Source organism: Nesoenas mayeri (genome assembly GCF_963082525.1).
Source record: "Nesoenas mayeri genome assembly, chromosome: Z".
In the NCBI taxonomy this organism is placed as follows: domain Eukaryota; kingdom Metazoa; phylum Chordata; class Aves; order Columbiformes; family Columbidae; genus Nesoenas; species Nesoenas mayeri.
Genome location: NC_137542.1, coordinates 7,809,716 through 7,824,592, shown reverse-complemented (window position 1 = coordinate 7,824,592; position 14,877 = coordinate 7,809,716). Strand labels below are relative to the sequence as shown.

At 41.3% G+C, this 14,877-nt stretch overlaps 1 protein-coding gene across 1 annotated transcript in view; it reads left to right on the top strand.

Moving 5' to 3' along the window:
• Positions 1-3,378: 3,378 nt before the first annotated feature.
• The window catches only part of LOC308051644 (PALM2-AKAP2 fusion protein-like), a gene marked incomplete at its 5' end in the record, with an annotated part of 53,026 nt that continues 41,527 nt past the window's right edge, over positions 3,379-14,877 (top strand). Inside the window, one exon of the mRNA XM_080362203.1 lies at positions 3,379-3,438. Coding sequence (XP_080218329.1) covers positions 3,379-3,438 — 60 coding nt within the window. The remainder of the gene's footprint in view (positions 3,439-14,877) is intronic.

The following is a 14,877-nucleotide window of genomic DNA, read 5'->3' as shown; positions in this document are numbered from 1 at the left end:
GAAGACAAACAACTTTTATGGCCTTGTCAGCTTGAGTAAGCTCTTAACCTTATCCAAAGTCTTTGTATTTGTTGGGAAATAAAAGGAGGTGTAGAAGGGCAGCGCTGGTAAATCCTGTGCTGTCAGAGTCTCACAGGAAGTCGAATGACCCGTGCTTGAGAAACACAAACCACAAAATGTGGGTGTGATATTTGTTGGTATGTGCTTTGCATTCTTCTGCAAGGACCGATTGCATTTTGCATGGCTACTGTAAATCTTTGCCTGCCTCTTCCAAGAAGATTTCAACACTAACTCTTCTGGAAACGACCCGCTGGAGAGAAAGGCTGTTGAGCGTTAGTGTTTTGGCTTCTGAGTGAGTCCTGGAAAGCTCTCCCCTGGTGTTAATGATTTCTGGTAAGCGGGAAGAAGGATGGGCGTTCAGACACAGTGGGCATTCATTAGCATGTGCTGTCAGTGGCGACAGGCTCCCGCTTGGATGGCACAGGCATATATATCTTTCCGTGCCTTCCTTTTAGCGTGTCTGTTCGCTGTTTCTCCCTGAAGACAAGTCAGCAATTGTATTAACTTTCTGATCTTGGTATGGGAGTGTTTATATTAGTTTCCTGATATCAGTGGCTCTGTGATCTCTCGTTTACAATTGGCTATGGGAGGAAGCTGTTTCAGTACTCCTCGTTTTTTTTTTTAACTATTATTAAAAAGAGGGCAAACCCCCAAATTAAAGGCGAATAAGAGTGCTAACTTTTGCAGAAGATAAGCAGTTAATATTTGTATGGGTACAAGGTCACAAAAATTCAGATTATACATTTTTATCTATATACCTGTGTGAATATTTCTTAATGAAAAATGTGCAAGAAGAGCTTTAATGTGTTGTCCACAGTTAATTAACTATCCTAAATATGGCTGATATATCAGATTATTTTGGCTAGCAGTTTCTGAGCTGTTCAAGAGCACTCATCTGCCAGGAAAATCAAAGATCAGAGGTCTTCTTTCTGGGAAGCTTGTTTAATATTCTATATTAGACCAGAAAGTTTTGTTGTTAGGATTTTTTGGGACGTGTCCTAGGTTTCAGGTGATTTGGCAGATGGAGTTCACTGTTAACTCTGTGGAATTGTAGCCTAGTACTTAGGGTGATCTGTTCTGTATCTGTATTCTCATTCACCTTTGGAATTAAATCCTGTGATACACCATCATGTAGGTAATGAGCAAGGCACACAACCTTTAACAAAAAAGGAAGATATTAAGAAGCTAGAAGTTGAAGGTGCATGTGGACAGGCTTGTTTCCATACACAGCAGTCGTTTCCATTTCTGGCCATGGGAATGTTCAAAGGACATGTGGAATGGCTCTTTCTCACCAAAATCCACATTTGTACCCCTGATCCTGAAGTAACTTGATTCTAAATCAGCAGAAGGCACTTGGTCTATTTTGTGTTTGTAACCTAAGTTCTCATGTAGTCCATGTTAGAGTCACGTCCAGATTCTTACTCAGGAAGTAGATTTGACATTTGTTCTTCTGGTTCGTATGAAAACTTACTAATGGGTGAAATCTTGGCCATGGTACCTGGAGTTTGTTGCGGCTTAAAGCACTTTTAGCTACTGAAGACATAACCAAGGTAATTTGTTGCTTTCAAAGTGACTTCAGAAGTGTCAAAGCAAGAGGACAAAATACAAAGAGAGGTGAAGGAAAAGAGTGTTGCTTCTACAAGTGATTATCAAACAAAGCTGCCTCAGGAAGCTGAGCAGAAGCCACAGCTTTATGCATTGTGCAGTAAGGGTTGTATACACATTGTTAAAGCAACCACTAAGTGATGTCTGTAGTGTATAATTCCAATAATTTTAAACAGAATTGCACCTTTATGTTTTTTTGAATGGGCGCCACGTCCATGTTAATGGTGTATGTGCAACAAATACAGGTATAGTAACAAACTTCTCAGCTGAGCCAGAGCTCAGGTGTGTGCTTGTTGTTTGCTAATTACTTGGTGAAATCAGCACTGTAGTACATGTCTAGGCTATTTTCATGGCTGTTTACCACATCACCATCAAGAAAGACAAAACATGTATGAGGAGATATATTTTCTCAGATAATTTTTTTAACAAAACCACCAAGTGTGTGAGTGCTTTTGGTATTTGTGCTGCGGTAGGACTTGTACAACTATGTTATTATGCCTGTTTCCAGGACACTGAGCTGATGGGAAGCAGCACGGGGCACAGGCACCTCAGTTCTGTGCTAGAAGTGGCTACAGTCTTGTACAGTTCTTCCTGCACCCCTGTAGTTTATTCCGGTGGGAGATGAAATATTGAGGATCATTGAGTCAGATTTGAGTTGACATAAATCTAAAATTACTCCTTCTTCCTCTACTTAAGGGGAAAAGAAAAAAAAGACAGGATAAGATAGCTACTTGATTCATGTTGGTGGATTTGCATCAGTGAATGTTTGTGAGTACAAACAACTGCCATAAAACAAAAACAAATGTGGCCATGGCATACGTACAGCATCCCACTGGTTTCTGAGCAGCAGCTGGGTACAGAAGTACTATTTCAGTTCATCACTGAAATAACATAAATGTAGAAAATAACACAGCTTCACTCTTTTACCAGTTTCATCTCTTAGATACTGGGCGTTGGTCTCTTACTAAAGAACTTATAATCCATTTAAATAAAGGAAAACGTAACCACAAGCAGCGTATCATATTTCCCAAGCTGCAAAGAGCTTATTTCAGTGTATTTTGGAGAAAACCTTTCAGTCTCATTTAGGGTGGTGACTTTATTTACTATAGTGGCTTTATCGTGAGAGTGTTCACAGCAGCTTCTGTGTGAATTTATTCAGCAAAACTGTGCCAGTTGACAAGCAGAGCTCAGGATGCCCGAGACAGGGAAGGGGAATCCTGACAGGAGGAAAAGGGTTTTCCTTTAAGCCAAGCTAAAAGATACTAGCAAAAATAAAAAATGCAAAGCCACAGTTGGTCTCTGATAGCTGCTTCTGGACCTGTGAAAAAGAGTCAAATGCCAGCAGCGGAAATACAACCAACCTCAGGATTTGCAGGGGAGGCAGTGACACCGCTCGACGTGCAACGTGCTGTCCACCATCCGCTCCTGGAGGGGAGGAGTGGGAGGTTCAGAGGTTATCATCCTATTTATGCTAATTGAGTTTGAGCTAAGCTCTTCCCAAGAAAAAAGCCTCTTATTGAATTAGTTATTCAGTTCCTCAGGGTGCAAGTGGAATGGCTGTAACTCTATCTTAGAGTCTTCTTGGGGGGCCGTAGAAGAGTGCGACTGAAGGATTTCTCTCGATTTAAGCATCCCTTGGATGAAAAGCAACCAGCAGACGTGAGAGACTTGTGTGCCTTTTGCTATTCAGTCTGTCTACAGGAGGGGCCAAACATGTTCAGGTACACAGCACCCTGGCAGGTCCTCTGCTTGTCCATGGAGCAGGGGCTGAGGGTAAGAAAAATTTATTTTTGTCATGTTTTTAAAGAAGAATAATTTGTAATCTCGAGATATGTGCTGTAAAGGGAAGGCAGCACCAGAGCTACCTACGCAGAAGATGAAGGCTCCGTGGGGACGTGCAGTGTTCATTCCTTCATTGTGTATTTCCGTGTTGCTGTTTCTTGAGGGAACAAGTCAAAAGGAGTTCTGTGAAAATGTGTTGTGTATGTTTGTGTGTCTCTGCATTTATATTCATACAGCAAGCGTATGTCACTCTGTACCTCTGTATGTAGGAAATTATTGTTTGTTGAAAGTTTTCATTTCCATATCTTTCTATCTCCAGGCTTTTGAAAGTTTTATAGGCAGATATTAATTAATTAAACTTAATAGTGGTCTTAGAAAATGCATGTTAAGGTAGGGCTGCAGCCTGGATAAGTTCAGTATTTTATTCAAGGTCATGCAGCAAGTCAGCAGCAAATAGAAGAACAAAATCCAGATCTTCTGATTCTGAGTCCCTCTAGTTGCTTAATACCTGTTAGTTGTTCTTCTAAATTGGATTTTCCTCAAGACCATAAGCCTTGAGGACTCATGACAGTACAACAATTAACTGTAGCAGTAGAAAAACTATGGGCAAAACTGACATCTGAAAAATGTAAATGTAAACCAACTTGGCCTGTCATTATTTGTACACTTATTCTCGCAGCACATTGCAGTATTATTTTCGGTGAAAGCAGTCTAGTAGTCTCTGGTGGCATTTAATATGAAAGAGTTGCTTTGCAATTCAAAAATACCTATTATGTTTCCTCAACTCTCCTGATTTTATCACAGCTCTTGAAATATTTGGTATAGTTTTTCCTTCCAAAAATGCCAAATGCCAGAAGTACCTTTAGTCTTTGAAAATAGGATTCTAGCCTCAAAAATTGCAAAAAAATACTGAAAAGTATGGCTTCTAAATATGACCTCCTGAGTTGCCTGTTTCTGCCCCTAGCCCCCTCCCGAAAGAGGCAAATCAAAACTGAAATGCTGTTCATGTCATTTTGGTTTTACAGCTTGCAAGATTTGCATCTCACTAGCTTTTATGATTTTTGAAGGCTGATGTTTTTTATCAGTCTCTGTAGAAAGCACATACTTGGAAACAGAATGGTCAAGGTCTTCATACGCAGCTGGTTTTCTGTACAAGGATAGCTTGTATTTGTCATTGCTAAGTCTATTTTGACTATTCCCTTTCTAATCCTTTTATCTTAAGGGATCCAAACGATACAGATTGTATAGATCACTTATCAGTCATTATGTAATCTTCTTTGGGACGGAGATGGGATTTGGTGCTGTCTAAAGGGTAGCAGCAGGACTTCCAAAGTGCTGGCATTTGTGCAAAGTATCCTCCTGGAATGGGCTCTCTGGGATGGTTGTGGGAGCTCCTTCAGGAGAGGTTTTAGGTTTTTTACTTTGCCTTACGGTATTATAAAAGCTTACTTCTGGATAAATATTAATCCGCGGTATATATGGTACTGGCCTTCACAATTAGCAAGTCTCTAAACACTCTATTTTTGCAGAAGTTTCTCCTTTTTCCCCCAGTGCTTTAATCAAGCATTATTTAAAAAAAAAAAAAAAAACGAACATATTGAGAAAGTCCATGAAGTGCTTTTTTGTCCTGGTTGTATTTTAACACAGACAGCCCAGCAGTCATAAGTTACAGCATATCTGAGACACCCAGTATATTACCAGAAGCCGTAGATGAGAATTTGGCTGTGTGTCCAGTGGATCCATGAAGGCATGTCATTCTTCATTGAATTGTATGCAGTGCGGAGCTGTTCGAGTACTAGACCAATGATAATAAATTTTGGGTGTTTGGATCCAAATGCATTAAGGTGTCAGCAGAATGCCAGCACTGGCTGCAGTTCAGTCTCTGGGCTTCAGTCCAGGGTATTGCCTAAGCCAAAAATTAAATAGAGTGCCTGGGGAACACTCACATCAAATGAAATCAAGTGCCCGCTTTTCTTTCGAGAAGGTGAAAAAACTAAATACCTTTACTGTCCTTGCAGTATAATTGTGTGTTTGTGATACCAGCTGAAATAGGAACGTGTGTTCCACGCACTCATCGCACTTGTACATGGACAACTGTCTAGGGTTGGTCAGGGATGTGTTATATACAGCTGTGCTCAGGAGGCATGAATTACACAGCACCTTCTCTGGGTAGTGCTGGGACACCTTGAACCTTCCAGTATGGCAAGGGTGTGGAAGCTGTCCATAGCCCCTGGTTTACAATCCTGCCTCGTACATGTTGAACACAATCAATACAGTTTAATGTAAATATTGGTTTCTGTAAGTTATTTGCATTTTTCTATTGCAAAGAGCTGAGTCAAGCTGGTGATAATTTTCACATTACCTTTTGCCTATGCAGGCACTGTTATACATTAATGTTTATTAAATCATGTTAATTAGGCAGCTGATGAGGCTACACCGTTGACCTTTACGCAGGAAGGCTGCAGTATTTCTTGTTTCCTCTTAGGCAAACCTGTGGTCTAACTAAAATCGCCATTTAGCATTTTATACTTGGAAGACTGTCCATCTCGCCTTTGGTTTGCACGGAAGCTGTGGTAAATACTCAGGTTTACAGCCTTCTCCTGCTGAAGTCAGTGAGAAAAATCTCCTTGGTCTGAACTGGTGCACGGCTGGGTGTACGAAGATAATGTGACAGTAGATTGAAGGGACTATTTATAGCGATACCAAAAGTGGAGAAGTTTTGACAAAACATTATTGGTGGGGGCTCTGGAGTTAGCACAGAGATAATTAGTGAATAGTCAGGGCCACCCCTAGTCTCTGGGTACATAGCAAAAGTGTTCCAAGACTAATTAAGGGCACATTCAGGCAGTGCAGTATTACTAGTAATTTGATTTAATGAATGCTGCTCATTTAAAGAGCTGTAATTTGTGCTCGGCCCTGAGGAAGTAAGGAGGAACTGCGGGAACATAAATTCCCTGAAGCAGAGGCACAGCCTTTTCAGGTGTGTGACTAAAGGACATCATAAGCCTTACCAGAAACAAATAAAGACTGTAAATCATAGGTTCTGCAGTTACTCTGTCAGGTTTGGCATTCTGAGTTTTACTGAACTGTTGAGGGCTCCGTGTTTGCTCTAAATTGTTTTGTGTTTAAGATCAGATAAGACTGAGAAAGGGCCTATCAGTAAAAATAGATGCAATCCTTTAATTTCGTTGGGGTGCATTTTGCTTGGCTGAACCATGTTATTCCTTTATACATACAGCTGTTTGTTCTAGGATATCTAGATTTTAGTACGTTGTTTGTTGATGTGATAAAGGCAAGATTTGGAATAAATACTTAAGCTATGATTATGTGCAAATATTCTGTTTCTAGCTGATGATTCCCAGATTCCAGCTACCACCTATTAACTCCAGCACTGGAAGCAAGTGAATTTTCATACCTAATCAAAACTGTTCTTATCATGTCTTCAGTGATTCAGATGAATTTACTCATGGCTTGTTCTCTTCAGAGTACAGAGCTGATACAATTTAATGACATTGTCCAGGACAGAGTGCTCTTGGGAGTAACATTTATTAATAACATAGCTCTCTAGTTCTTACAAGAACCTGTGTTCCCAGTCATGTAGATAGTGAAAGAACAGTGAAAAGTAATCAGTAATTTGTCTTGGTAACAAGTAAATACAAAAGCATCCTAGGAGGAGCTGACTTACGCTTAACATATGTGGTAGCAGAAGATGACTGCTAGATGGCACAGATTTGGATCAGGGACTGCCAGTCCTCTTCTCAGCATACAAGGTCCTAGCAAAGCACTTCAGTGTCCAACAAAATAAACAGAAGAAAGGGCAGTGAACACCCAGCATGGAACTTGCTTGCACATATGTGGTTCTGCCCTCCCTGTGCTGCCGGGTTTCTTGATTCTGTTCGGAGTGGTGGGAGAGTTAGCATTTCTCTGAAACCCTCGGTTCATGCAGTTGAGGGAGCAGAGAAGGATTTCAGCTTGCCTTAAAAATAATCGAAGAAAAGTTTCTAGCTTTTTCTGGTTGCAGTGTAAAGCTTGAAGAAAAGTCAGACTGACCTCTTGGGGCTAAAATGCATGAGGAAAACAAAAAGGACTATGTAGCTACAATTTTGTGCTTTTAAATGGCATTTCTTGGCTTTCTGGGACTTCAGTAATGACGTCTGAGCAAATGGAATTAGTTTTATTGCCATATTTTTAGGGAGGTTTAGTACCATCAAGTTCCAGCAATACCTGTTTGTGCACATTACTGTAGTAACGAGGGTCATTTTATCTCTGGTATTCATAATCACCCTGCTACAAACTGCACTTAAACCACTTCTAACTTGTTGTTTCTGTTGCTACGTGATGCCCGTAATTCAGCCTTTCAAAAGTGCTTCCAGTTCTCTTCTATTTTCCGTCTTAGTCTTTAGTCTTTCAGTGTTGACCCCTTGTGACACAGGTCTGCTCAGGTATAGAAGCACCCACTGCTCTTTGTTTTTCCATATGACCAATGAGCAAATAATTACATTTTTAACAGATTGAAGAGGAGGCTTATGGGAATGGGATTTGAATGGTTGTTCTCTAAGGATTTAGGAGGGATGTTATTTGTTAAGAACTTCCATTTTTGACAAGCAAAATCTTAAACAACTACCATTTTCTTCTGTGTTCTGTATCTTGGAACTTAAACCTCATAATAATTTGAATTTTAAAATAATATTTTAAATGGGGTTGGAAAGCAAAAATAGAAGCAAGCGTGCTTTTAAATGAAAGATAATCAACTGCGTGGACAAGTGGGCATACTGAAGTCTTATGATATTTGTCTGGCTGCCCTTGAGCAGGCCAGCAATTTCCAACCAAGAAATCTTGTTCCGAAATTGAAGAAATGCAAATGGGCTGAAGTCATTTTTTTATCATAATTCCTGGAAGAAGAACTTGTCCTAGCCATAGCAATCATAAGGGAAAAAAGTTCTTGAGCAAAGTCACAATAAAATACATCATTAATCATAACCAGCCCATATCCAGGCACCATATCACCAGACACTTTATTGGAGGAAGGAACAGTCCTGTCGGTATTCATTACTCACTATATTAATGGCTTATAAGGTTTAAAGAGTCAGCCATGATCACGTTATGACTGTCATTGTGACATAGACCACTGGATTTCCCTAATTTGACTTCTGTTTGGATTAGCGCTTATCTTTTAGAAAAACATCCAGTTTTGATTCCACATGTCCTGCAAGAGGGCATTCATCACAGCTTGTGTTAAATTGTTCCCTGCATTAATTACACTGACTGCTAACAGCTTCCTGTTAGAAGACAGGCATTATTTTACTCTCAGTTTCCCTGATCAGACAGAAATGTCTTGTGTTCCTTTCTCCTCTGAAGAGCTGGCTCTGTCTGAAGATTGTTGAGTGATTGCTTTTTATTCCTTGCATAACCCGCGGGCTTGGAAGAAGTTCTGATTTGTGGCTTTAATTACAGTCTGTCTAACCATCTAAAAAGCTTTCTCAGTGTCTTCCTTCAAGTCTCTGTATTGTTGTGATGCCAATGCGGACGGGTGGCCCACGTGAGCAGGTAGAGAGGTGAACCCAGCAGCCGCGTGGGCTCTTGCCTGGGTGATGAGCCCGGAATGGTCCTTCTGCCAAACCTGGGAACAAGGTTGCTGTGTACAAGACAGAGCGGTGACGGGATGGAACATGCAGGTGTGGGTCCGGTTAAGCTCGGCTTTGAAGGTGTACTCTTAATTACGCTGTAGGTTTCGGCAGTGCTTCCGTAATAGCTGGCTGTCACATCACCTCACAGAACTATGATCTTTTCTTTATCCTTTTTGAGACTATGCTAATTGGTAAGAAGAGATGTCAGCTCTAACGCGCTCATAAGCACCTTAGCCAAGTTGTTGCTTGGTTGCTGAGATGTTCACAGTTCCCTAGTTGAAAGCGTATATTAGCTCTGGGGAAATTCTGCTTAGCTGGCTTACTCAGTGAAGCTCTGCCCAGGTGTGTTTCTGGAAGTTATCGACTGACATAATACGAAGTAGTTCTTTATGCATCTATACGTAGAGTCCAAAGTTGGAAGGTGTACCCAAGCAAGATGGTGCCCATTAACCAGACTACCAGGGTACTATGAAAACCGTGTCTTACACGTGTCTTACATCAGGTTGAATTATCCTTTTGCGAGTTGGGTACTTCCCCTCCTAGTCAGCAGTGTGAATAATGATTGTCCGAGGTTTGGAGAAGTGTCAGCCCTTGGACTCTAGTGTGGGTGTTTTAAATTCAGCCATCACAAAACTTTTAAAGTAGGCTGGGTAACTTCCTGTTGAAGTTGTGTTGAAAATGAAGTAGCACTGTACACCCTTCCTTTCACGACCTGAGATTCTCAAGCATTAGAAGTTACATTAGTGATCTCATTGGCCCTCTGACACATATTTTATTTTTCCTCTTGATGGGACCTTAACAAATTTCGACCTTGCAAAGTGAAAGACCTGAAATTCATCATTTAAATCTACATGTATGCACATCGGTAGCATATAGATATATCTGTTCCAGAAACCACTTTTTAACTTCTCAGGATCTGATTCTGGGAGTTTAACTTTTATCACCAGGGTTCCAGCATTTTTGTTTTAAGGGCTTGGTCTGCAGTGTTTGTGGTTCCAAAAACCAGTGATCTTTGCTTTCAACACATCTGGAGCGGGTCCAGCTCTCTGCTGTTGTCCATGTGCAAGCTGCTTCTCACTGTTGCAGAAGAGAGGCGGTTTCCCACGTTCATCCCACTTGCAAACAGCAAAACAAGTTGGTTTTCTTCAAGTGGCTTTTTTACAGTGAGTGACTTTTCAATGGTACATTTGTATCCTTGTAATCACAGAACTGTTGAAAGTTCATGGTGATTTTGAAGTCATGTTATGATTATGAGTTAGTTTAATTTGCCTTTTAATATTAGACCTACTAAGAGGATTTTTATTTCACCTGTGATGTAAGAAATGTTAAATGCTATCTGATGAAAATGCATTTGTTATTTATAGGTAAATCCAATTATTCAGTTAGTTAAAGGATCTTAAAAATAGCTGCAAGAAATAGCCGTTTATATATTAGCCAGCAAGTGATCGCTACTCTTCCCCATGAAAAACATCCATTTTGATTGATTGTTTGATTGATGGAGGGGCATTCAGCTTGGTGAAAGGAAAACCAGACCTGTTAGCATAGCTTTATCTTATGTGTCATAGATAACAGACAAATCAGTGCTTATTGAGCCACCCTGTAATTGCATTAGTCTGTAACTTCTGGTGGCCTAGTTTGCTCTCTTATTAAACTGAATGAGAAGAGCTAGAGACATGCTTGGATACTTGCACTAGCAGATTAGAGATTTCCTTTTTTGGAGTTCTGCTTTACTGGCTTGTTCTTTCATTAAAAATGAGACATGTTTTTGGTCTGTTGTTATTTTTTGTTCTGCCAGGAAACTGTAATGCATTAAGTGCTGCATGTAAAAAATGTTAGTTTGTTCTAAGTTAGGTTTATTTATAGCTCACAGATCTCACATGATGAGGACTGCCAGCTTTAGCTCATCATAAAGAATACAAATTCAGTTCTGAGATTAGCTGTTGTATTTGTTTTTCTAGTTATGATAACTAATTTAAGTCCCTGCCTTATTTTGAATGTGTCAATTTTGATAAATTATTTTCAAGTGCATAGAGTATGCATGACTGCTGTCTGTAATTTAGTGAGTTGTAAAGCACAAGAAGAAAAACAAAACGCATTTTTTTCCTCCTCATAAAAGTTATTTTTGGACAAGCAAGTTCTTGTTAACCTATCAGTCAGAAAGGGAGACCACGAAAACCAATATGTCAGTTGGGGGAAAAGTAAAAACGTGCTGCATTGGTTTTGTTGTGTGAAAATCACCTTGCGATTTTTCCCAGCATCCTGAGTTCCTAAGGTCCTGCGTCAAAACTGTAGAAGCCACCTGGGGGCAATAAAGTTAGACAGGTGCTTAAGAATGTTTTGGGAGCCTACGGCAAGGGGAAGGAGTTTTGAACAGGATACCACAGGCACACGTGGCTCCAGCTGGAAGCTGCCACTGCCCCGGCCCTCTCCCCTGGCTCTGTGGCTGCTACTAAGAAAGTAGAGAGCTAAGGTTTGTCCCAAATCTGCTGTATGACCAGAGAACGTTCAGATAAGAGCTGGGCAAACACCAGACAGACAGTTTGTACTCCAAACCTCAGGATTTCAGCTTAAAAATGATTACAGCTCCAGTACTTTTATAGTGACTGTTAATAATGCAGAAATCTTGGCGTTAGCCTTTTCCTGCAAGCCAGACCCCTGTTTACTAACCAGTTGGTCAAAAAAATGGCAGTGAGAAATAAAAGTGAAGCTAATACTTGGTCTGAAGCCATGACCCTAGAAAGGCAGACGGCACCAGGGACTCCATGGAGCCCTCCAGGGTTGCACTTTTGCCCTTTTCCATGGGTATCTGTTCAACTACAGAAGGGAGAAGGATCAATATAAAACCATAAAAAGGATTAATGCCACCATGGGTGTTTAGTTTTCCTCCGGCAGACAGATGATGGCTGTAATGAGAAATTTCTCATAAGCCCCACTCTGCATTTTACTGACATCCGTTCTTTCCCTCCCTTTCGTTGTCTGTGTGCAGCAAGGTGGGAGAAGGTTTCAAAATGGGCAAATTGAGTTTCATGCTAGAGAAATAATCTTAGAACAGTGGCATGAGTCATGTGTTTTCCCCTTTCGATGGCTGTGTTCCACTTGGTGGTGCTTTGCGGGTAATTCACAGGATGGTCATGCAGCCCTTCCTACCCGAGTTTGAAGCTGCTCCACTTTTCCCCTGGCCTGCGTTACAATTTTGTGGTGAAATTTTGGGCCAGTTTACTCTGTTGCAGGAGAGGACTTCCCTGCACTGGATGGGGAGATGATGTTGGCACAGAGCCATTCACCAGCAGCTCCCAGGTGAAATGGAGTGAAGACATCTCAGAGCCTTCACAGCATCTGAGGTTCAGTCTCATACCTAAGCTATTGATGCCCAGGGGTCTAATTCACAAGTTTCATTCCTTGCCATGAGTCAGACATTTGAGCTGTTGCTGAAGCTTGTTATTTTTTCAAGTACTACTGAGTTTTAGGTTGTCTCAGTTTGGTGGTTGCCTTACCTGGAGAGAATCAGAGGCTGAACCTCCACACTCTCAGTAAAATGTACTAGGAGGGTAGTCTCCTAAGAAAGGAAGACTTTTCAAAAATACTGATTTAGATCATTTTGTAAAATGGAGATAATTTCCTGGCATGCTGTGCTTCCCCTGGGTGCCTACAATGTGGTTTGAGGTCTTTGCATGGTGGGACTAGAGATATGAAGGTGTTGTTCTGTTCATCATCCCTGTAGCAGCAAAAGAAATACTAATAGGTTTTATGGGTTTCTTCTTGTACCTGTGCTTTTGAGATTGCATCCTTTAATACATGAAATTGCAATGCCAATCCATGTTTCTCCAGCTGCCTCTGTGCAGACTGTTACATCAATCATAGAGGAATACAGGTTGGGAAGACACTCCACGCTGAGTAGCCTTTCCTAGGCCTAGAATTTGCCATGAGTAGCATATATTGGCATATGCATAGATACATGAGATAAAGCTCAGCATCAAGTCATCCTCTGGCCCCACAGTGAGCTACCACAGTGGGGGCTGCTCCCTGTTTCCCTCTAACTATATAAAAATTCCGAGGGGAGATGAGTTCCCCCCTTGTGCAGGTATGATCGCTGTGACTCCTGGGTGTGCCACTGCCACAAAGAGCTGCAGATAGTGGACACAGCCTAAGTACAATATTTGCAATTGCTTTCAAAAACTCCCCATCCTTGTCATTGTTAGAGCCTTAATTTGCTCAGCAGCTGGTGTGAGCCCAGGAAATCATCACGGGTTGATGTTATTGTTGCTATTGTTGTAATAGGAGGAGGGAATTAAAAACAAATGCCTGCCGCAGTGCTGGAGTTTGCCTAGCGTGTGAGGCAGCGTGTTGATTTAGAGACTCATACGCTACTCGGTTGTAGCTGAACACTTGAAAATGCCAAGCAGGAGGACTGCTGGGCGGCTGATGAGCTGCGTTTCAGCGTTGTTTTCAGAGCACAGATCCATATGCAGAACCTCAGCATAGGTCAAGCTTGGGCAGAGCCAGAGTGAACAGGCTCAAAAACCTTGGGGTTCTTGCTACTACAAGGTGCTACACAGAAGGAACATTAGCTTGATGCACTTACCATGATCTCTTTCACTGAGGTGAGAGCAGGCAGTGAATGGAGGAAGCCAGATGGGGAAGAGGAACAGCTGACACTGAAGAGAAAGCTTGAGGGAAAGCAAAGACCAATGCAAGGAAGAGAAACCATTCTGGAAAAAAAACTCTGAAAAGAGAAGTTGCAGACACATGTGTTCATGTGGGCAATCATCATTGCCAGTTCTGCAGTCTTCAAGGGGCAGCAGCTCCTGTTTCTCTCTCAGCAGTGATGGAGCAGAAGAGGTCTCTGACAGACCTGCCCCACAGAGCTGCTCCAACGCTCACGGCTGCCCAAGAGAAAGTTCCTTTCCAGTGACAGAAATGGTGGGACATCTCATGTCATCTGCTGTTCTCTCCAGGCCTGGCACACAGCTAGCAAGTCTTCTGTCAGTGGTGAACATCTTCATTAAATGTTGCTTGAAGATGCCCCTGCTCACAGCAGCACCCCCAGTGCCTGAGCCCCACACGGATGTGGCAGAGCTCCTGGGGTGGGATCCAGCAGCTCGGGAGCCACCATGGTTCTTCTGTCTACTGCTTTTAGCAGCGTAGACTTCTGCAGCTGCACTTGCTAGATCTTGCAAGTGGAGACAGTCAGGATTAGCAGTATGATGAGAATTTCAGAGTGAACACTCTGTGTTCACAATGTATGTTCAGGTGTGTTCACAACCACTGCAATGTCTTTTTATTTTGTCAAAGAGATGTAGACGAGTCAGAGCACGGAGGAAAATAAACTCTTAAGAAAAATAAAACATAAAAGAAAAGGAGAGAAACAGTTTTCCCAGATAATTTTCAGGTTAATAAGTTGTATTTGTATAGCAAGATTTGGGGTCTGTCAATACCTAACAGTTTGTAATTTCTCTATCTAGGGCCTGCTTCATACTGTGTCGATATCTACTGAAAAGAAACTGACAAATATGGCAACACAGTCCAACAGGGTATCAGCAGCAGTCCTACAGGTTCTCTGCATTTCACTCAATACAGATTTACAGAGAGCTCTTCACCATCATTTCTTAAATGAGGAGAAATTAATTAGCAGAAGAATAATATTTTAAAAATAATGTCATAAAAAAAAATTGTTATGTTTATGTTATAAAAATAGGGTCTCCCATGTGTTATATGAATTCATCATCTATCACACTAATAGAAGAAGATACTTGTAGCCCGCTCTTTAACAAGATTTTGTTACTATACTTCCTTTATTTAAATT